The 24,507-nt window shown below is 45.6% G+C and overlaps 2 protein-coding genes across 5 annotated transcripts in view; one reads left to right on the plus strand and one right to left on the minus strand.

Annotated features, from left to right (window-relative positions):
• The window catches only part of LOC148442674 (uncharacterized), a 216,109-nt gene that overhangs the window by 101,014 nt on the left and 90,588 nt on the right, over positions 1-24,507 (plus strand). Inside the window, 2 exon segments of the mRNA XM_088463620.1 lie at positions 12,810-12,916; positions 13,303-13,515. Of these exon segments, the coding sequence (XP_088319746.1) occupies positions 12,810-12,916; positions 13,303-13,515 (320 nt within the window).
• Positions 1,793-23,233, minus strand: LOC148442676 (uncharacterized). Of its 4 annotated transcripts, none has more exons than XM_088463653.1 (5): positions 23,146-23,233; positions 20,433-20,583; positions 17,273-17,464; positions 5,667-5,970; positions 1,796-3,441 (listed from the first exon to the last, which is right to left on the minus strand). In XM_088463653.1, the coding sequence occupies exons 2-5, from the start codon at positions 20,508-20,510 to the stop codon at positions 2,447-2,449; spliced, it is 1,569 nt and encodes a 522-aa protein (XP_088319779.1). In that variant the 5' UTR covers positions 20,511-20,583; positions 23,146-23,233; the 3' UTR covers positions 1,796-2,446. The 4 variants fall into 4 exon arrangements, with proteins under 4 accessions (XP_088319782.1, XP_088319781.1, XP_088319779.1 ...); XM_088463654.1 differs by lacking the exon at positions 23,146-23,233 and adding an exon at positions 22,155-22,198; XM_088463656.1 differs by lacking the exons at positions 17,273-17,464; positions 23,146-23,233 and adding an exon at positions 15,241-15,331 and having other exon boundaries at positions 1,793-3,441; positions 20,433-20,509.

Consider the following 24,507-nt stretch of genomic DNA (forward strand, 5'->3'; position numbering starts at 1 on the left):
TTATCTCAGTATTTGTGAGGGCACCTGCAGTAGCATTGAAAGCAAATTGGAGTGCCAGACCTTGAACTGATTTATATATATATATATATATATATATATATATTACAGTATAATATTGTACAACGGGGATTGAAATGAGGACTCCAAACAGGCAGGTACTTGGTAAAGCAATGTCATTTTAATGGTAGCAGACACTGCAGCTTAGCATACATGAGGCTAGGCCTGGGCACATACAGGCACATAACAAAAACAAACATAAAAGTCTCAGCACTCCTTGTGCTAATCAGTCAGCAGTGGCTTGCAGCCACAATTTGGGCATGCTCTCCCAGCATACCCCTTTGACCTTCCAGATCCTGGCAACTTAATGCTAACCACCACCCCCTGTCTATCGCCTGGCTAGCTTATCCATCATCAGGAGCAATGAGCAATAGGTGTGTGAGAGTTTTAAACCCTTCCTATGCTGCTGACTTCCTAGTGGCTCTGGGAGACCAGGAAAACCCGGAATTCTATATTACCAGTTTGAGCTGTGCAGCCCAGAAAACCTGGAATTCCAAACTTCTTTTGTAGGTGCAGAATGTGCTAATCTTGTTTTCCTCTCCCTTGGAGGGAGTTGATCATACCAGAATGTGGGCAATTAAGATGAGAGACAACCCCTCTCACCACAGTATATTATATACATATAGCAAATTAATATTCATCCTAGGTCCCTATCGGAGACTTAGGGGTGAATTCAATTACTCACGATATTGCTTTAACTTAACGGGTGTTAAGTTATCGCACACTTCATGACGTTTGTGCGATCATTTCGTCTTTCTGCTATGCTCGCCCCATTATTCGCACAGATCTATTACAAAAGTCACAAAGCCGCACACACGTGATCATCTTTCATGTATTTTGCTAGGATAATTATAAGAAAAAAATAGGTAAATCTGCCTGTACCCCAAAAAGGCAAAGTGATGTAGGATAATAATATAAAAGTGTATTAGTGGCCCTAATAGAAGCATTTGGGGTTCTTATAAAGGGTGAATGACTGTTATAGGCACGTTTCTAAAACAGTTAAATAATGACAGTAAGTTTTTTTTCCTGCAAAATAAATGTACTGCTTTCTTAGGGGGGGGGGGGCATAAAAATGCATATAAGTATATTTTTGGGTTCTTATAGGCAACTTTTAAAAAACATTAAAAATACACTTGTAACGCCTATCTGCAAACTAAAAAACACCTGTCCCATCCATACAGCCCCCCCAAAAAACCTGTCCCACTACTTTAAACCCACTTTTTCCAACATGTCAATATTGGCCAAATTAAGCTAATTATAACATTCTTTTTTCCTAATTAGTCATACAGGAGGGTGTCCCAGTGGTTCTAAACCAAGTCCTGACATTTTTGGCCTAAAATAGGAGTTGTGCACTTTTTATCACCTACTCAGGAGGTGCTGAAAACTTTTTGTGGATTTTTCCTATGGAGCAAAAAGCGGCTAATTGAATTCCCTCCTTAATCTTTAGTGATCTATTAAATATACAGTATAACCAAGTTATTCAATTATTATTCATCCTACGTCCGTATTGAAACCTTCATCTGTAATTATGTAGAATATGGATAGCTTAGATTTAGGCATAATGAGAACCTCCCGTAAGATATCTTGGTATATTCGAATATGGAATCATACTGATATATAATATATACATACACAGATGGTGTAATGGTTAGCATTACTGCCTCACAGCACTGAGGTCATGGCTTCAATTCTTAATATGGCCCTAACTGTGTGGAGGTTGTATATTCTCCCTGTGATAGCGTGGTCTTCTCCAGGTACTCCGGGTTCCTCCCAAAGTTCCAAAAATATACTGGTAGGTAAATTGTCTCCAAACAAAATGAACTCTAGTGTGTGAGCAAATGGTAGGGAATATAGTGTAATATCCACTGATGTGAATGGCCAAATATTCAAAGCATTCCAGAATATGTGTGCGCGCTATATAAGTAACTGATAATAAATAAATAATATACATACATACACATATAAACAAAAAGGTATAAAATCACATAAGTGAAGTCACACAGAGGATTATAACATATCTTGGGGGTCGGTAGGACCCGGTGACTCTTGTCTATCTAGTCTAGAAGACCACAGAGATATCAGGTGATAGTGATGAGTTTGATTAGTTGAAACCATCTTAGTGAAGCGAATTCAGTTAGCACATCCAGATCACCTACTGATGACACAGTGAAATCTGTCACTGCCCCTAGGGGTGTTACTATTAAATACTATAAATTTTTATTGCATCTTTATCAAGCCCTATATTAATTATGTATCATTGTTTAGTTTTCTCTAGCACTGTATAGCCCTCCTCTTTTTATATTGACACACATCCCAATTATCTGCGGATGGATAACTTAAACTGTTACTGTGTGGCTGGAGTGTTGCTACAACGCTGTTTTGTATCAGCTCAGAAAAATGCTTTTCTCCTATGTGATAGGTGATGTCTAACAAGATGCGATTTTTGTGTAAAACATTTTCCACACTCAGAGCATGGAAATGGTTTCTCACCTGTGTGACTTCTCTGATGTGTAACAAGATCTGATTTCTGTGTAAAACATTTCCCACATTCAGAACATGGAAATGGCTTCTCACCTGTGTGACATCTCTGATGTATAACAAGACCTGATTTCCGTGTAAAATATTTCCCACATTCAGAACATGGAAATGGTTTCTCACCTGTGTGAATTCTCTCATGTCTAACAAGATATGATTTCCGTGTAAAATATTTCCCACACTCAGAGCATGGAAATTGCTTCTCATTTGTGTGATGTCTCTTATGTGTAACAAGATGTGATTTCTGTGTAAAACATTTCCCACACTCAGAGCATGGAAATGGTTTCTCACCTGTGTGACTTCTCTGATGTTCAACAAGAACTGATTTCCGTGTAAAACATTTGCCACATTCAGAACATGGAAATTGCTTCTCACCTGTGTGACATCTCTGATGTGTAAAAAGATGTGATTTCCGTGTAAAACGTTTCCCACACTCAGGACATGGAAATGGCCTCTCACCTGTGTGATGTCTTTCATGTCTAACAAGATGTGATTTCCGTGTAAAACATTTCCCACACTCAGGACATGGAAATGGCCTCTCACCTGTGTGACGTCTCTCATGTGTAAGAAGAAACAATTTACATGTAAAACATTTCCCACACTCAGAACAGGCAAACACTGTAGCAGGTGTATGAGCTGCACTATGTGTAACAAAAGCTGAGGTATCAGGAGAACAGTCCTCATGATTAGAGGGATCAGATGATATATCTGCACTGTAAGGTACTGGATGTTTATTAAGTATAACTGATTTGTCTCCTGGAGATTCCTGTGTGATGTTATCTTCTATCTTAATATCTGTAGACAAGATGAGATCTCCCTCCAAGTCATTCCTGCTTGTGCGTCCATCTGCTGGGAATACAATAAATGTATTATGAGATCTTTATACAGCTCACACACATTACCAGCACTTTACAAAGAATATTTGTCCGTTCACATCAGTCCCTGCCCCAGTGGAGTTTAAAATCTAGAATCCCTACCACATGGATACACATGTACCCACACTAAGATAATTTTGTGTCAGAAGCCAAGCAACCTACCACTATGATTTTTGGAGGGTTTGAAGGAAAAACATACAAACTCCACATAGATATGAAGATGGTACATCACCAATGGAAATCTCACCCCGAATGCAGACTTTGCTGGGTAACGTTCCCTAGCCTTCATCACAGAGCAGGAAGCCTCATTAGCCACAATATCCATCTATACCGTCCTCACACATACACACGGGAAACATGTGGGCTAATCACCAAATGCGTCACTACACAAAGTTCCCCAGGATATATATGTAGTAAAATCAGCCTCTATATGGTCCTCTGGTCATCCTCAGGGAGAGTAGCCCCACCAGAGTCATGTTACTAAATTAGGGTAATGAGTCACTGTATATAACCGCTGAGAGGGAAGGAGAGCGATAGGACAGAGCAACACAGAATGATGGCGGCACAGAGCGGGGGGCAGCAGCACAGGGTAGGGGAATGGTACAGGGCACAGAGAGGGGAGGCAGCAGGACAGGGTAGCGGAATGGCGCAGGGCACAGAGTGGGGGAGGCAGCAGAACAGGGTAGGGGAATAGCACAGGGCACAGAGTGGAGGAGGCAGCAGGACAGGGTAACGGAATGGCGCAGGGCACAGAGCAGGGGAGGCAGCAGAACAGGGTAGGGGAATGGCACAGGTGTAAAGCGGGGGAGGCAGAGGGACAGGGTACTAGAAAGGCGCAGGGCACAGACGGGCAACAGCAGAAAGAGCAAAACAGAAGGACAGAGCAGGATTCAGAGACAGGTCGGCAGAAAAAGCGCAACAGTACAGAGCATCTAAGCAGAGAGACTGGAGGAAGCCATTGTGCAATGACGGGTGTGTGGTTATAGCTCTGTGTGTGTGTGAGAAGGTGGAGTTCATGTGACGTGTGCATTGTGATGTGTAGTATGCAGCACATTGAAAATCAGTCACATATTACTCAAGTAAGATAATGGCTATTACATGTAGCTGTGCATGAGAAGGATCATGGGGTCTCATTACCTTAGCCAGTGATTTAATCATTATAGTGACATCCCATGTACTGATATACAAGATACACCAGAGAGAGGAGACTGGTCAGATATCTGGGCTGGTAACACACAGTGACATGATGTGAGGAGGAGAGCAGGAGTATAATAGGGGCTGATGGCTCCTGATGTATGAGATACACCAGAGAGTGTGGGGAGGAGACTGGTCAGATCTCTGGGCTAGTAACACATAGTGACATGATGTGAGGGGGAGAGCAGGAGTATAATAGGTACTGATGGCTCCTGATGTATGAGATACACCAGAGAGTGTGGGGAGGAGACTGGTCAGATCTCTGGGCTGGTAACACACAGTGACATGATGTGAGGGGGAGAGCAGGAATATAATAGGTGCTGATGGCTCCTGATGTATGACATACACCAGAGAGTGTGGGGAGGAGACTGGTCAGATCTCTGGGCTGGTAACACACAGTGACATGATGTGAGGGGGAGAGCAGGAGTATAATAGGGGCTGATGGCTCCTGATGTATGAGATACACCAGAGAGTGTGGGGAGGACACTGGTCAGATCTCTGGGCAGGTAACACAGTGACATGATGTGAGGGGGAGAGCAGGAGTATAATAGAGGCTGATGGCTCCTGATGTATGACATACACCAGAGAGTGTGGGGAGGAGACTGGTCAGATCTCTGGTCTGGTAACACACAGTGACATGATGTAAGGGAGGAAAGCAGGATTATAATAGGGGCAGAGGAGGGTGTAGAATAAGAGATTGTAGTGACTGAATTATTATTCATGTTTACTTATAATAAGCCAATCTTAGTGCTATATGCAAGATATGTAGTTATTAACATGTGCCACACACATTGGAGCTTACTATCTAAATACCCGAACACACAGGTGCATTGTGTGAGAAGTCAATTAACATACCAGTATTTTTGGGGGATTTGAAAGGAAATCCACTCAAAACGGGTAGAACACACAAACTCCACACATATAATAAGATGGTTAAAATCTAACTGAACACTATATCATGGTGCAGAGAATGTGACTATTCTGTAATAAGTGTTTATTACTCACCTGTGCTGATATCTGTAGGGATTTCCTCCTTCTTACACTGCTGATCACTTCTCACATACGTCTCTTCTTCTCCCTCTATATTTTCTGCCTTTATATCAGTCATATACGTCTTTTCTTCTCCCTCAATATCTTCTACTTTGATATCAGTCACATACATCTCTTCTTCTCCCTCTATATCTTCTGCCTTCATATCAGTCACATACGTCTCTTCTTCTCCCTCTATATCTTCTGTCTTCATATCAGTCACATACGTCTTTTCTTCTCCCTCTACATCTTCTACTTTGATATCAGTCAGATCTTCACTCTAAATGACCCATAAAATAATAACACATTAAAAATGTATGTTCCATTAAGAATATTAGTGTATTAGATGCACACAGGTCAGAAAATAAAATATTGGATTTCTATACTTACATTATGTATCCTTCTATCTCAGTCCTCTGAGGGACACTGGATACTATGAGGTACAGTGGGCTTCATTCAGAGGCGGCCGTACGGTCTACGACCGCACGGCCGCCTCGATGTTTGTCCAGTGCGCATGCGCACGAGGGAGCCGGCTCCTTCGTGCGCATGCGTGAGACCCGCTACGACCGACAGCGCCGGTCGTAGTGGGTCTCTTTCCAAAGGGGGCGAGCTTTCGATGTTGATTGACAGCTTGCCCCGTTTGGAAGGTGGGCTGGGGGGGTGGCAGCCCAAACGGAGGCGTTCCCATGGGAACGCCTGCCGTTTGGGGGAGGCCCCACTGACATCACTAGTGATGTCAGTGGAGAGCTTCCGGCTCTGACAGAGCCAGAAGCTCTCCAGGGCTTACGACAAGTGAGACCCTACCCTAGGGTCTCGTCGTAAGCCCCGATGGTCGCTGACCATCGCGACCATCACCCTAGCGGTCATTAGAGCTGTGGGTGTAAACCCACAGCCTAACGACTGAAACAGAGGCGGCCGGTCAGGATGCAAGCGGTCGCCCAGTTTCTGAGCGACCGCTTGCATCCTCCGACCGCCTCTGAATGAGGGCCAGAGTGTGGAGACAGAAGCATGGTCACTTTATATTAACTGGAAAACATCCATAAGTCCTGGTGTTTCTGCACTGTGTACAGATCCCAGCTGGTGTGTGACTACCCGCTTCTGCTCTTCCTGCTGATACAGTGTACAGATCCCAGCTGGTGTGTGACTACCCTCTTCTGCTCTTCCTGCGGATACAGTGTACAGATCCCAGCTGGTGCGTGACTACCCGCTTTTGCTCTTCCTGCTGATACAGTGTACAGATCCCAGCTGGCGTGCGACTACCCGCTTCTGCTCTTCCTGCTGATACAGTGTACAGATCCCAGCTGGTGTGTGACTACCCGCTTCTGCTCTTCCTGCTGATACAGTGTACAGATCCCAGCTGGTGTGTGACTACCCACGTCTGCTCTTCCTGCTGATACAGTGTACAGATCCCAGCTGGTGTGCGACTACTCGCGTTTGCTCCTCCTGCTGATACAGTGTACAGATCCCAGCTGGCGTGCGACTACCCGCTTCTGCTCTTCCTGCTGATACAGTGTACAGATCCCAGCTGGTATGTGACTACCCGCGTCTGCTCTTCCTGCTGATACAGTGTACAGATCCCAGCTGGTGTGTGACTACTCGCGTTTGCTCCTCCTGCTGATACAGTGTATAGATCCCAGCTGGTGTGTAACTACTCGCTTTTGCTCTTCCTGCTGATACAGTGTACAGATCCCAGCTGGTGTGTGACTACTCATTTCTGCTCTTCCTGCTGATACAGTGTACAGATCCCAACTGGTGTGTGACTACCCGCTTCTGTTCCTCCTGCTGATACAGTGTACAGATCCCAGCTGGTGTGTGACTACTCGCTTTTGCTCCTCCTGCTGATACAGTGCACAGATCCCAGCTGGTGTGTGACTACCCGCTTCTGCTCTTCCTGCTGATACAGTGTACAGATCCAAGCTGGTGTGTGACTACCCGCTTCTGCTCTTCCTGCTGATACAGTGTACAGATCCCAGCTGGTGTGCGACTACCCGCTTCTGCTCTTCCTGCCGATACAGTGTACAGATCCAAGCTGGTGTGTAACTACTCGCTTTTGCTCCTCCTGCTGATACAGTGTACAGATCCCAGCTGGTGTGTGACTACCCCCTTCTGCTCTTCCTGCTGATACAGTGTACAGATCCAAGCTGGTGTGTGACTACCCGCTTCTGCTCTTCCTGCTGATACAGTGTACAGATCCCAGCTGGTGTGTGACTACTCGCGTTTGCTCCTCCTGCTGATACAGTGTATAGATCCCAGCTGGTGTGTAACTACTCGCTTTTGCTCTTCCTGCTGATACAGTGCACAGATCCCAGCTGGTGTGTGACTACTCACTTCTGCTCTTCCTGCTGATACAGTGTACAGATCCCAACTGGTGTGTGACTACCCGCTTCTGTTCTTCCTGCTGATACAGTGCACAAATCCCAGCTGGTGTGTGACTACCCGCTTCTGCTCTTCCTGCTGATACAGTGTACAGATCCAAGCTGGTGTGTGACTACCCGCTTCTGCTCTTCCTGCTGATACAGTGTACAGATCCCAGCTAGTGTGCGACTACCGGCTCCTGCTCCTCCTGCACATAGTGTACAGGTCCCAGCTGGTGTGTGACTACCCGCTTCTGCTCTTCCTGCTGATACAGTGTACAGATCCCAGCTGGTGTGTGACTACCCTGTTCTGCTCCTCCTGCAGATAGTATACAGGTCCCAGCTGGTGTATGTCTGCCCGCTATTGCCACTGAAATCCGCCCCTTAACCTCACTGGTTAAGTTTACACCCAGGTTATTTGACACACTGTGCGCCTGATTCAGAGCTGGCGTTTTTCTTTTTTTTTTTTGTGCGGTCTCCTGGTCGGTCGCTTAGCTGTGGGTGACCACCCACAGCTATTGCGAGCGGCCAGGTGATGGTCTCGACCATCGCGGCTAGCGACTAGACTCTTGTGGTAGGGTCTCGTTCCCGCAAGCCCCAGTGCGCTTTCGGCTCTATTAGAGCCGGAAGCTCACCCACTGACATCACTCGTGATGTCAGTGGGGCCGCCCCCAAATGGCAGGCGTTCCTTCGGGAACGCCTCCGTTTGGCCAGCCACCCCCCCTGCCCGCCTCCAAAATGGGGCAAGCTGTCAATCAAAATCGACAGCTGCCCCGCTTTGGTGCGAGACCTGTAGTGACAGAGCGCCTGTTGCTATCCGGGTCTCGCACATGCGCACGTCGGAGCCAGCTCCGGTGTGCGCATGCGCAGTGACCAAACATTGACCCGCTCGCGAGCGCATAGCGCTTGCGAGCGCGTCTGAATCAGGCCCTGTGTCTTTGAAAAACTTCCCAAGCTAGAAATATATAATATGAACCAAGATAGGTGGGAACACTGGGCCGCCATGGAGTGCTGGGAGAAATAGGAATTATCAGGTACATAAATCACTATTTTCGCCTTTAGTCCTCCTTGGCAGCCCTGACCATAGGACGTACAAAGGCTATACAATAGCGAGGACTACAAAGAAACATATAAAGCAACATATGCTGCATACTAATAATTTTTTTTCTACGATCCCCCGTGACAACCGTTACAATGGGATAACATTCCATCTCCTATAGTTTAGACAGGATGTTTTCTAGGGACCACCCACCTGCTGGTATATAGCCTCACTCCTCTTCTTCCCTCTGTGTCTTTTCTTCTGTCTCGTAGTGAGTGGAGATTGTGTAGGAAAGTTTATTTTTTTCTGTCAGGGGTTACCTCCCTTTTTTAGCCAGCATATGCGTGTTTTCCGTGACTGTGCGGGGTGGCACCTCGAGGGAGAGAATACAGCACCTGGGAGTGTGGCCTTTACAGAATCCTGCCCAAAAAGTGTGCTGCCGGGACTGTACCAACAGTCACCCTGGACAATGGCCACGGTGTTGGGAGCGTGGCCTTTTCAGATTCCTGCCCATACTGCCGCTGGAGGGGCTGGAACTTTCTATCCAAGCGGCCATTTGACTTACCCATGTGGCTGCTGTAGAGCCGGGCCATCGGGTGTATGAACAGAGCAGTTCCCTGCTACTTCAGGGATCGTGGAAGACCCACAGTGCACAGCGGGTCACGTGTCCCAGCATGCCGAGCGGGTCAGGTCGCGCATGTGCAGCAGCTAACCAAGGGAACTCTGCCTCTTTATAGATGACGCCGGCTACCACAGAGCAAACATAGTAACTGAGTTGTGGCTGTGAATTGCTACTGAGCTGCTTACTGGATTGAACCTCTGCTAAGAAATGGATAAAGAACCTTTCCCCATAAGCCTTATAATGCCCAAAAGTGGTAAGTCCTTTTCTAAAGAGCTTGGTTTTACTCTGTTATTTTTAGGTAGTGACAGGTTTTATTGTTATATTCAGTGTGTCTGCAGTAACTTTAGGACCTAGGAAAAAGGGGCTAAGGAGAAGCATTTATCCTTAACATGTGCTGTCTGTGATACGATTTTTCCTGGGACTCTGGATAAAACTTTGTGTGGGGATTGTGAGGACAATCCAGTTTCTATTGCTAATCAGTCTAAGCAGCTTCAGGAGTCAATGGAATGGATGAAGAAAACTTGTGTGTCCAGAGAAGAGCTTTTGGGGATGCAGAGTGTTAAAAGGTCTAGATCTCAGATCTTGGATCTCCTCCGAATGATGAGGCTTGGGGCGACATGAGACTGGGATAGCCAAAGTTCTATTGCAACCAAAATCAAGGAGACTGCATATAAAATTTATTATAGGTGGTATTATACTCCTGAAAGACTTCATAGAATGTTTCTATCTTCTTCACCCGATTGTTGGCGGGACTGTGGCTGCAGGGGCACTATGGCCCTCATTCAGAGCCGTACGCTCTGAGCAGAGCGCACGCTCTGAATGAGGGCCGGGCTCCATTTTCATGGAGCGTCCTCCTGGACGCTCGTATAGCTGTGGGTCACCACCCACAGGCTATACGAGCGTGCATTGTGATGGTCGCGATCGTCGAGACCATCGCGACCATCGAATTTGCGAGCCGGAGCCTGCGGTTGAGGTTTTCAACCGCAAGCTCCGGAGTGATTTTGGCTCTATCAGAGCCAAAATCACTCCCACTGACATCACTAGTGATGTCAGTGGGCCGGCTTCTGACGGGAGGCGTTCCCGTGGGAACGCCCCCGTCAGGGAGGCACGCCCCCGGCACGCCCACCAAAGGGGGCGTGCTGTCAATCAACATTGACAGCACGCCCCCTTTGATCGGACACAACGAGCGAAGGACTTTCCTTCGCTCGTCGCGTCTGGCGCATGCGCACGACGGAGCTCCCTCCGTCGTGCGCATGCTCAGTCCATAACATCGACCCACTTGCGAGCGGACAGCCGCTCGCGAGTGGGTCTGAATCAGGCCCTATGATCCATATCTGGTGGACCTGTCCAATTATTGTCCCCTTCTGGGACTCGGTTCATGGACTACTAAATTCTCTTCTGGAAGCTCCAATTTCAAAAAGATCCTTGGATATTTTTATTGTTCTATTCACCCCCGAATATTGGCAAATTTTCAAAAAAATTGGCTGCACACATCCTCGCAGCAGCAAAATCCCTTATCGCTCTAAATTGGAAAAAGACCTCCCCACCACTCCTCTCTTATCAGATTTGGCATGTTGCGACCATGGAGGAGATAACTTATTACCTCCATGATCGAGGGCATGTTTTTTCTCAAGTTTGGACTCCTTGGCTGACTGCTGAGTATAGTCCCCCTTTTTCTTCCACACACTCTGTACAGCGACCCATGGGCAACGACTGATGATTACCGTCCAGAAGATATTTGATATGTATTGGTTCTTTGGAAGATGTGTCGTCTCCTCTTCCCCCCTCCCCCCCTACTTCCTCCTCTCTTACCCTCTGTTTACCCCTCTCTTTTCTACCAAGTATTTTGAGTAGCTTTTATTTTTCTTTTCTTTGTTTAGTATTGTTTATAAAATTTGGTCTGTATTGGGTCTCTCTGACCCGTTTTTTTCTTATGTACTAAATTGTATTTTGAATGATCAAAGAATTATGAAAAAAAAGGTCTAGATCTCAAACTATCCTAAATTAGGGATAGGTATGGGAGAACGACAGCGGCATTCAGATGCTCAGAATCCCGAAAGGGGCCAGATAAGTATCAACCCAGCCCATTCACACCCTAACCCTCCTTCCTGCATCCTAACCCTCCCTACCCCAAACTCTAATTCTTCCGGTTAGTGCCTAACCCTCCCCCCTTTGTGCCTAACCTTAACTCCCCCTGGGGGTGCATAACCCTAAGCCCCCCTCTTCACAGCCTAACCCTAGCCTCCCCGTGGTGCCTAAACATAACCTTCCCCCGCTGCAAACAACTACCCGGCCCGCTATACTTACGATCGGGCTGCTGGCTGTCAGGATTCCAGGCGTCGGCATCTCAACTGATGTCGGGATTCCAGCACTGGGATTTTGACTGCCGGCATCCTGATCGGAGGTAAATTGACTACATCCCCCTAAATTATGATGGTGCAGTTTCCTCAGAGGAGCCTTTGGAAGATGAATTATGTGACATTTCCAGTGAATAATCCGGTGAGATAAGGGAATAAGCTAGAATGTTTAATGTTGACCTGGTTGAAAGTATGCTAAAAAAAATATCTAGAAAACCATGAATTATAAAGCAGCTGTGGTTCCTTCAGGGGAACACGATCCGTTATTTGAGGATAGGATAGAAAAAGGTCAATGATTTTCTGTGCATAGAGTAATGAAAGAGTGAATTTCTAAGGAGTGGCAGAATTTGGATAGGAGACAAGAAAAATTGTCCTGGATAGAGCATATGTATCCCTTTAGGGGTGATCAGTTCCTTAATTGGTGTGTAGTGACTAAGGTAGATGCAGCTGTGGCAGAATTAACTTCTAGAACTACGATACCCTGGGAAGATGGTGCAACATTTTGTGGTTCTATGGACAGAAGAATGGAAAATTCTCTTAGAAGATTGCACATTTCTTCTGTGGCGTCTTTAAAATCTGGAGTGGCGACAGCCTCAGTAGCTAGGTCCCTTAGGCTGCGGAGTTCTAATATGCATATGGATCTAGAGGAGAAGATTTCTAAGCCTTATATAATGAGACATTTGTAGATTATGCAAAAGGCCATAGAATTCCTATGTGAAGCATCTCTGGATGTGACATCTTTCTCAGCAAGGTCTCTAGTGTCTGGTGTGTACCAGAAAGGAGAGCTTTATGAATACGAGCTTGGGTGGCAGATGCCCATTCCACGAATAGGCTGGCAACATTACCGTTTGAAGGTACCTTACTATTTAGCGCTGAACTTGATGCTATGACACAGAGATCATCTTTTGAAAAATCAGTCAGGCTGCCGCAAGATAGAAGGAATAGATTTTCTTTGCCTACATCCTCCAGACAACAATTGAGGCTAAAAGTTATAGGCCATGAGTTCCTGCCGGTCAAGATGCCGCTGGTCAGAATACCGACAGTGGAAGTTCAACAGTGAGAATCCTGACACCCATATGTAAGTATAGTAACACTAACCCCTACCCTAACCCTCCCTCCCCAGTGCCTAAACCTAACCTCCCCCTCCCCGCATCCTAAACCTAACCCTCCCCCCTTAGTGCCTAACCCTAACTGTTATGGGGCATCTGAATCATAAACAAGAAGTATTTTATTAATGCAGGACACAGCAAAAATTATGAGATTGGCAGAAAAGAATCTGAAATCTCTAACAGCAATGCATGTGCCTGGGAAACAGAATGTATTGGCAGAATTCCTCAGCAGGAAAGTTCTTCTTCCAGGAGAGCGGGAGATGAATGGCGACGTGTTCCGAATTATTGTAAACAAATTTGGCCAGCCTGATGTGGACTTGATGGCAACACATCTCAACAGGAAGGTAGAAAACTCATTTTCCAAATATTATCTTCCTGAGACAAAAGCAGTGGATGCTCTCTCAATACAATGGAAGTTCCAACTGGGTTATATCTTCCCGCCATTCCCAATAATAGCTTGAGTTTTAAAACAGATGAGAAGACCAGGTGGAGGTAGTGGCGATTCTTTCTTTCTGGCCAAGGAGAGTGTGGTTTGCAACTGCCATGTTCTTGGCAGTACAGGAGCTGTGGACTCTGCCAGTGAGGCCAGATCTTCTACATCAGGGGCCAGTTAACCACCCATACCCACAAAAACTCTGAAGGCATGGAGATTAGGCGGAACCAGTTGAAGGATAAAGGCCTAACCGACCACGTAATCCAAGTCCTGCTGCAAGCAGGGAAGAAATGATAAAGTCTGGAAGAGATTTATTACCTGGAAAGGGTCTGCTGAGGAGGTTACCAAGCCAATAACTCTGCAAGTCTTGCAATTCCTACATGAGAGGTTTTCAAAAAGTCAGACAATTTCACCTATCAAGCAGCATTGAGTGTCCTATTGGATAGAAGGCTGTCAGAAGAAGATTTCATTAAAAGATTCTGCCAGGCTATTAAAAGAATCCGTCCAACCATCAAATCTTTTGTAGCTCATTGGGACTTGAACTTGGCTTTAAATTCCCTAATGATGCATCCATTCCAACCTTTACAGGATGTTCCATTAAAATTTCTGACTTGGAAAATTGTATTTCTTCTCAGTGAGTTGCAACCTTTGTGGGCAAAACAACCTTACTTGATTTTATGTATTATTGAATAAATATTTTGTTATGAATACACCAATCATACCAGCGCAGAATTATATTTGTATAAGTCTAGTGTTTGTATGAGGTGGGCAATTACCTCTTAATGATTCTGCAGCAGGTGTGGTGGTAATTGAGCTTAGGCATGGAACAAGCACTGAGAATAATTATTCTTGATTTACTTAAATGTTCTGCCCGATAAGGTGGTATTGAGAACAAACCCAGCCTTTCTACCTAAGGTGGTAACATCTTTCAATTGAAATCAAGGGATCATATTACCCTCATTTTATCCTGAGCCTCAGAATGAAAAGGAGGAAAAATGACAAACGTTGGACCTTGTCAGAGAAACAATGAAAGATATTAGAAAATTCAAACACTTGTTGGTTATTCCAGGTGGAATTATAAAAGGTTATGCTCCCACAAAACCATTTCCAGATGGATTAGAGAGCTGATCATATTCCTGTACAAAAATGACGGTCGGAAGGTTCCAGTTGTGATGAAGGCACACTCAACTAGAGCAATGGCTACTTCATGGGTAAGGAAACTCAAGCTTCAGTGAGGGATATGTGTGAAGCAGCCACATGGTCTTCAATTCATATGTTCTCTAAACATTATGCTCTTATGAGTCTTTGTACTAAGCCTTATAGAGAGATAAAGTTCCAACCAATCAGCTCCTGTCACTTTACAGGCTGTTTGAAAAATGGCATTTAGGAGCTGATTGGTTGGTACTTTATCTTCATCCACTTTACCTCTTTCTCTCGAAGTCTTAGTACATAGACCCCTTAATATTTCTACCGCCCACTTTGGGGGTCATGTTCTGCACAGGGCACTTGCTGAATAAGTTGGCATGATAAAGTATCTTGTTGGCGTTACTGACCTGACCCTTATTCTGCTTTGGTATTTCCCATTGTGATGTCTGCCATGGGGGGATCAGAGAAGAAAGTAGCAAATTACACTCACCGATAATTCCATTTCTTCATAGAGACCCCATGGCAGCCTTCAGAATATCCTCCCCTTGTAGTGTTTTCCAGGAACCAATTATACGGAGACACTGGAAAGACACAGAGGAAGGGGGGAGTGAGGATATATACCAGCAGGTGGGCTGTCCCTAGAAAATGTCCTATCTAAACTATAGGGGGAGGGATGTTATCCCATTGTAAAGGCTGACATGGGGTCTCTATGATGAAATGTAATTATCAGTGAGTATAATAATACATTTATTACATGGCTGTGTGGAGAACGTGTCGCACACTGAGAATCAGCAGAGGATAATATATCCCAGTGGTAATGACTAGTGAGGTCATCCAGCTGCCTCTGCTAAGTTCTGTCACTGAGGGCTGTGCTTCCTTTGTCCAAAAAGTTACCTCTGCTCCAGTATAGGGGCTTATTACCACCCCTGGTACCTTATGTGCACATTTCCTGTATCCCTGTGTCATTACTTCTGTGCAACGTATGGAAGGGGCACAAACTTATACACCAGATACACTGTCACAAAGATGAGGTAATCAGTGACCCTGAGAAAAATGTACCCATTGAAGCAAGGTGTGTCAGGGTGGGTGCCCTGTAGACCCTCGAAGACAAAGAGTTAACTAAGGTAAGTCTATCATAACTCTTATTTTCTTCTTCAGGCTCCATGAGGATAAACAGGGATACCATGGGCAGTAAAGCAGTTTTCCCTAAGGGTGAGGACGCTCTTGAGCAGAAAGGAGAATCCACCGCCCAAAGGAAGCATCCTGAGAGGCAAACATATCAAAAGCTTAAAACCTGATGAATGTGTGGACAGAAGACCACACGTCCACCGCCCCCACCCACAAATGGATGCAGCCTGTCAATCAGGCGAAGGTGTCCAGGGCACTGTAATCCGGGGTGGCAGTGATATCGCAGTACATGCGCCGTCCACCCACCATCGGGTTTGTGTACAGGTCTAAATCAGACCCCAGGCTTCTAAGAGACCTTGGGGAGATTTATCATAGCCTCTTAAGAGTGAACGAGTAGAGAAGTTGCCCATAGCAACCAATCAACATCCACCTTTTATTTTATAGAATGTATATGATAAATGCTAGCTCACAGCTGATTGGTTGCTCTGAGAAACTCTCCACTCTTTAGGAGCTTTGATATCAGGGCTGTGGGGTCGGGAAGCCAAACCTTCAAGTCAGACTCCTATTAGTAACACCGACCCCACAGCCCTGTGTAATACATCTCCCCCTCCTGCATGGAGACATAGACAGTGACATCCCGACACCTTATAGGAACCTGACATACACAATGTTACAGTCATCACCCAGACACTTCCCCTGGTGTTACTGTATAATGTCCCATTCCCAGCAATCACCTCTCCAGTCATCACCCATACACATCCCCTGGTGTTACTGTATAATATCCCATTCCCAGCAGTCACCTCTCCAGTCATCACCCAGACACATCCCCTGGTGTTACTGTATAATGTCCCATTCCCAGCAGTCACCTCCCCAGTCATCACCCAGACACATCCCCTGGTGTTACTGTATAATGTCCCATTCCCAGCAGCCACCTCTCCAGTCATCACCCAGACACATCCCCTGGTGTTACTGTATAATGTCCCATTCCCAGCAGTCACCTCTCCAGTCATCACCCAGACACATCCCCTGGTGTTACTGTATAATGTCCCATTCCCAGCAGCCACCTCTCCAGTCATCACCCAGACACATCCCCTGGTGTTACTGTATAATGTCCCATTCCCAGCAGTCACCTCTCCAGTCATCACCAGGACACATCCCCTGGTGTTACTGTATAACGTCCCATTCCCAGCAGTCACCTCCCCAGTCATCACCCAGATACATCCCCTGGTGTTACTGTATAATGTCCCATTCCCAGCAGTCACCTCTCCAGTCATCACCCATACACATCCCCTGGTGTTACTGTATAATGTCCCCTTCCCAGCAGTGACCTCTCCAGTCATCACCCAGACACATCTCCTGGTGTTACTGTATAATGTCCCATTCCCAGCAGTCACCTCTCCAGTCAGCAGCTGAATGATCTTGTTGGTGAGATCCAGGATCTTCTGGTCATTGTGTCTCTCATGTATCAGTAAGTGAGGAGGAGGCACAGTGATGGGGCTCTGGGTCCTGCTGAGTCCTCCTGACATACGGGGACGGTGGCTGGGTGTCTCACACTCTCTTGTTGTCCTCTTCACTGCGGTGTAATCCTGTGTATTGGGGGAGACATCAATTAGGAGGTAAAATGAAAAATGTTGGTGTTATAATTTTTATTGGTTAATTGTTAAAATTGTGTAAATCTGCACATGCCAATAAGGCCCTGTGTCCTCTGTCTATGGCCGACTCCCATAGATGACTCATATGCTTTGTACAGAGTAGTGCAAACAGCGAGAGGATACTGTAGTGTAAGATCAATAAGAGGATTCAGACCAGCCGCCCACTACACATGGCAGAAACTGTGGCAGAGGTAGGCTAAGCCTGTAATACAATTGTTACTATAAAGGATCTCACAGAAGCTAATGTCCAAAAATAAAATTCACATGTACTCACATGATATCCTAAATGTGTCTGCCTGAGTGCATTACAGAGAAAATAATTGGAGGGGAAAGACCATCCCAGGATACCTTACCACCCCAGTCATGTCCCTGTATTATTACTATAGATATAAGTGATGTCACTGTGACACTCCCAGATCCCCTCACCTCCCCAGTCATGTCCCTGTATTATTACTATAGATATAAGTGATGTCACTGTGACACCCCCAGATCCCCTCACCTCCCGTCATGTCCCTGTATTATTACTATAGATATAAGTGATGTCACTGTGACACTCCCAGATCCCCTCACCTCCCCAGTCATGTCTCTGTATTATTACTATAGATATAAGTGATGTCACTGTGACACCCCCAGATCCCCTCACCTCCCGTCATGTCCCTGTATTATTACTATAGATATAAGTGATGTCACTGTGACACTCCCAGATTCTCTCACCTCCCCAGTCATGTCCCTGTATTATTACTATAGATATAAGTGATGTCACTGTGACACTCCCAGATCCCCTAACCTCCCCAGTCATGTCCCTGTATTATTACTATAGATATAAGTGATGTCACTGTGACACTCCCAGATCCCCTCACCTCCCCAGTCATGTCCCTGTATTATTACTATAGATATAAGTGATGTCACTGTGACACTCCCAGATCCCCTCACCTCCCCAGTCATGTCCCTGTATTATTACTATAGATATAAGTGATGTCACTGTGACACTCCCAGATCCTCTCACCTCCCCAGTCATGTCCCTGTATTATTAATGTAGATATAAGTGATGTCACTGTGACACTCCCAGATCCTCTCACCTCCCCAGTCATGTCCCTGTATTATTACTATAGATATAAGTGATGTCACTGTGACACTCCCAGATCCTCTCACCTCCCCAGTCATGTCCCTGTATTATTACTATAGATATAAGTGATGTCACTGTGACACTCCCAGATCCCCTCACCTCCCCAGTCATGTCCCTGTATTATTACTATAGATATAAGTGATGTCACTGTGACACTCCCAGATCCCCTCACCTCCCCAGTCATGTCCCTGTATTATTACTATAGATATAAGTGATGTCAGTGTGACACCCCCAGATCCTCTCACCTCCCCAGTCATGTCCCTGTATTATTACTATAGATATATAAGTGATGTCACTGTGACACCCCCAGATCCTCTCACCTCCCCAGTCATGTCCCTGTGTTATTACTATAGATATAAGTGATGTCAGTGTGACACCCCCAGATCCTCTCACCTCCCCAGTCATGTCCCTGTATTATTACTATAGATATAAGTGATGTCACTGTGACACTCTCAGGTCCCCTCACCTCCCCAGTCATGTCCCTGTATTATTACTATAGGTATAAGTGATGTCACTGTGACACTCCCAGATCCCCTCACCTCCCCAGTCATGTCCCTGTATTATTACTATAGATATAAGTGATGTCACTGTGACACTCCCAGACCCCCTCACCTCCCCAGTCATGTCCCTGTATTATTACTATAGATATAAGTGATGTCACTGTGACACCCCCAGATCCTCTCACCTCCCCAGTCATGTCCCTGTGTTATTACTATAGATATAAGTGATGTCAGTGTGACACCCCCAGATCCTCTCACCTCCCCAGTCATGTCCCTGTATTATTACTATAGATATAAGTGATGTCACTGTGACACTCTCAGGTCCCCTCACCTCCCCAGTCATGTCCCTGTATTATTACTATAGGTATAAGTGATGTCACTGTGACACTCCCAGATCCCCTCACCTCCCCAGTCATGTCCCTGTATTATTACTATAGATATAAGTGATGTCACTGTGACACTCCCAGATCCTCTCACCTCCCCAGTCATGTCCCTGTATTATTACTATGTATATAAGTGATGTCACTGTGACACTCCCAGAGCCTCTCACCTCCCGTCATGTCCCTGTATTATTACTATAGATATAAGTGATGTCACTGTGACACTCCCAGATCCCCTCACCTCCCCAGTCATGTCCCTGTATTATTACTATAGATATAGGTGATGTCACTGTGACACTCCCAGACCCTCTCACCTCCCGTCATGTCCCTGTATTATTACTATGTATATAAGTGATGTCACTGTGACACTCCCAGATCCTCTCACCTCCCCAGTCATGTCCCTGTATTATTACTATAGATATAAGTGATGTCACTGTGACACTCCCAGATTCCCTCACCTCCCCAGTCATGTCCCTGTATTATTACTATAGATATAAGTGATGTCACTGTGACACTCCCAGATCCCCTCACCTCCCCAGTCATGTCCCTGTATTATTACTATAGATATAAGTGATGTCACTGTGACACTCCCAGACCCCCTCATCTCCCCAGTCATGTCCCTGTATTATTACTATAGATATAAGTGATGTCACTGTGACACTCCCAGATCCCCTCACCTCCCCAGTCATGTCCCTGTATTATTACTATAGATATAAGTGATGTCACTGTGACACTCCCAGATCCTCTCACCTCCCCAGCCATGTCCCTGTATTATTACTATGTATATAAGTGATGTCACTGTGACACTCCCAGATCCCCTCACCTCCCCAGTCATGTCCCTGTATTATTACTATAGATATAAGTGATGTCACTGTGACACTCCCAGGTCCTCTCACCTCCCCAGTCAGCAGGTAGATGATCTCCAGGGTTAGATTTAGTATCCTCTCAGTCATGTGAGTCCTGTCTGTGTCCATCCTCAGTGATTTATACAGGACGCGTCTCACCCTCACATGACTTCTAGTAAAGACTCTCTGGTTCTTCTTGTGTCTAGTAATAAATATAATAATCATCACAGATTACATGTATCTCTGAGTAATCAATATATTATAATAAATATCACAGGGTATTTGTAATATATACCTGTTAAGTCCTCCTCTTCCCTGAGCCATTTCACACACCTGATACACACTGATCACTATACACAGGTCACACACCTGATACACACTGATCACTATACACAGGTCACACACCTGATACACACTGATCACTATACACAGGTCACACACCTGATACACACTGATCACTATACACAGGTCACACACCTGATACACACTGATCACTATACACAGGTCACACACCTGATACACACTGATCACTATACACAGGTCACACACCTGATACACACTGATCACTATACACAGGTCACACACCTGATACACACTGATCACTATACACAGGTCACACACCTGATACACACTGATCACTATACACAGGTCACACACCTGATACACACTGATCACTATACACAGGTCACACACCTGATACACACTGATCACTATACACAGGTCACACACCTGATACACACTGATCACTATACACAGGTCACACACCTGATACACACTGATCACTATACACAGGTCACACACCTGATACACACTGATCACTATACACAGGTCACACACCTGATACACACTGATCACTATACACAGGTCACACACCTGATACACACTGATCACTATACACAGGTCACACACCTGATACACACTGATCACTATACACAGGTCACACACCTGATACACACTGATCACTATACACAGGTCACACACCTGATACACACTGATCACTATACACAGGTCACACACCTGATACACACTGATCACTATACACAGGTCACACACCTGATACACACTGATCACTATACACAGGTCACACACCTGATACACACTGATCACTATACACAGGTCACACACCTGATACACACTGATCACTATACACAGGTCACACACCTGATACACACTGATCACTATACACAGGTCACACACCTGATACACACTGATCACTATACACAGGTCACACACCTGATAACCAGTGATTACTACACACAGTATAAAATACACAAGTACACAACACCATATGACAAGATATTTCCCCAGGTCAGATCCCTCACAGCCCACCCACCTTTTCCTCCTCATTCCACCCTCAGGTCATTCTCCCCAGTAACCTGGGATAAAGTCTCTGCCCCCATCATCTCTCCCTACTTCTCTGCTCCCCCTCCCCCATTATATGCCCCCGATAGCGCACCACATCTCCCAGCCAGCCTCTCTCCCCCACTACTGCCCTATTCCTCTGTCTCCTAATATCTGGGCGACTTGTGTACAATCACCCATCTTATTTTCTCTGCTCCCACATCTGCAATAATTACTGAGTGTCAGCAGTGTTTTATGGTCTGTGACTCCGCACCTGGAGTGGAACCATAAGTCCCAGCATGCCCTATCATGCTGGAATCCACAGTAAGCCTACCACTGTTGGATGTACGTTCCATGTGTGACAATTCTCCAGGCCATATTTATGTAGCACAGGGGAGAGGCTGAAGCATTTCTTGGAGGATAATCACTTACAAACTGAGAATCTAGAACAGTGTTTCCCAGCTCCAGCCCCGAAAGGTTCTTAAAAGGGCATGTTTTCCATATCTTCTTGCAGAAGCAGAGGTGCCTGCATCACTGACTAACACAATCTAAACGATCCATAGGTGGTACTTATGATCTCACTGGTGATTCTGGAAGGAGACCTGGAAAACATGCACTGTCATGAATCCCTGAGGACTGGCGCTGGTCCTTACACACATGATGGTAAGAGAGAAAGTGCTGGGAGCAGAGGCGGCTCCATACAGGTTGGTAATAATTAGAGGAATGAAAAGAAAGCTAAGAAATCCTCAGACAGGTGAGGAGTCAGCAGGGCCTATTACAGAGGACGTCTGTGCATCTTATACATCACCCGGTGTATACTATGGTGTCTCTCTGTGTATTCTGTCACTTCCACACTAATAACCACCTACTAAGGGTACTGACCGCCACCTACAGCTGATACGTTCTGTATGGGGGGTCTGAGTGCACCGGACACCTCCCTTTCTCTATAGTCTGTTACCCACCGAGCAGTGACTGCTCCAGCTGTATTATATGTAACACCAGGGTCTGCTGCACCTGTATTATATGTAACACCAAGGTCTGCTCTACCTGTATTATATGTAACACTAATAATCACCTACTAAGGGTACTGACCGCCACCTACAGCTGATACGTTCTGTATGGGGGGTCTGAGTGCACCGGACACCTCCCTTTCTCTATAGTCTGTTACCCACCGAGCAGTGACTGCTCCAGCTGTATTATAGTAACACCAGGGTCTGCTCCACCTGTATTATACCAACACTGATGTCTGATCCACCTGTATTTGATAAGTAACAAAAGAGTCTGCTCCACCTGTAGTATATGAAACACTGGAAGCTGATCCACCTGTATGATGGTAATGCAGCACATAGGTCTGCTTAAGTTATATATGTAACACTGGAGTCTGCTCCACCTGTAATATATGTAACACTGAAATCTAACCTACCTGTATAAAGATAATGCAGCGCCAAAGCTGTATTATAATAACAACAGTCTGCAGTGCATCACCTGTCATATATAACATTGGAGTCTGCTCCCCCTATATAACACAAATAAACACCATTACCTGCTGCCAGACACAACAATGGCCGCTCTCTGCCTCCTCCTCCTCCTGACACTGTATCCAGTAACGTAAGTTGCTGTTCTGGAAGAAGAAACGCCCCTCTCATCTCCCTGTAGCTATGGCTACTGTCTGCCCCGCCCCTCTTATCATAGTGACCGCCCTCTCATTCCCTTCAGGGCGGTGATTGGCAGCAGCGAGAAGCCAATCAGGCGGCATATAGTAGGAAGGACGTCCTGTAACTAGAAGCCACCTGCTCCTACAGCTCCATCACTAGAGTAACAGCTGTATAGTCTAATGGTGTCCTCATGTGCGGTGACCGGCTGCCATATTCTTATAGTCTCCCAGTCACAGAGCAGAGGGGGCGGGGCCACAGGGGCTTTCGCTGCCATTTTGTCATAGATATTCCTGACAGCCGGAGCCAGGTAACGTGTCCTGTATATATTATATTATTATTATATAGGGGAGAGGGGACTGTACAGTGATATATGAGGGGGAATAACACAGCTCCCAGCACACACTGATATGTGGTATTATTATTATATAGGGGAGAGGGGACTGTACAGTGATATATGAGGGGGGATAACACAGCTCCCAGCACACACTGATAAGTGGTATTATTATTATTATTATTATATAGGGGAGAGGGGACTGTATAGTGATATATGAGGGGGAATAACACAGCTCCAAGCACACACTGATATGTGGTATTATTATTATATAGGGGAGAGGGGACTGTACAGTGATATATGAGGGGGGATAACACAGCTCCCAGCACACACTGATATGTAGTATTATTATTATATAGGGGGAGGGGACCATACAGTGATATATGAGGGAATAACACAGCTCCCAGCACACACTGATAAGTGGTATTATTATTATTATTATATAGGGGAGAGGGGACTGTACAGTGATATATGAGGAGGAATAACACAGCTCCCAGCACACACTGATATGTGGTATTATTATATAGGGGGAGGGGACTGTACAGTGATATATGAGGGGGAATAACACAGCTCCCAGCACACACTGATATGTGGTATTATTATTATATAGGGGAGAGGGGACCGTACAGTGATATATGAGGGGAATAACACATCTCCCAGCACACACTGATATGTGGTATTATTATTATATAGGGGAGAGGGGACTGTACAGTGATATATGAGGAGGAATAACATAGCTCCCAGCACACACTGATATGTGGTATTATTATTATTATTATTATATAGGGGAGGGGACCGT

Source organism: Taudactylus pleione, unplaced genomic scaffold, assembly GCF_031769625.1.
Source record: "Taudactylus pleione unplaced genomic scaffold, aTauple2 ptg001421l, whole genome shotgun sequence".
Lineage (NCBI taxonomy): Eukaryota > Metazoa > Chordata > Amphibia > Anura > Myobatrachidae > Taudactylus > Taudactylus pleione.

Coding starts and splice junctions, on each gene's coding strand:
- LOC148442676 (XM_088463653.1), bottom strand. CDS start 20,510: ATGGACACAGACAGGACTCACATGACTGAGAGGATACTAAATCTAACC. Junction 17,465..20,432: donor TCTACCTGCTGACTGGGGAG/GTGAGAGGACCT, acceptor CCCAATACACAG/GATTACACCGCAGTGAAGAG. Junction 3,442..5,666: donor CCCTACAGATATCAGCACAG/GTGAGTAATAAA, acceptor TTGTATTCCCAG/CAGATGGACGCACAAGCAGG.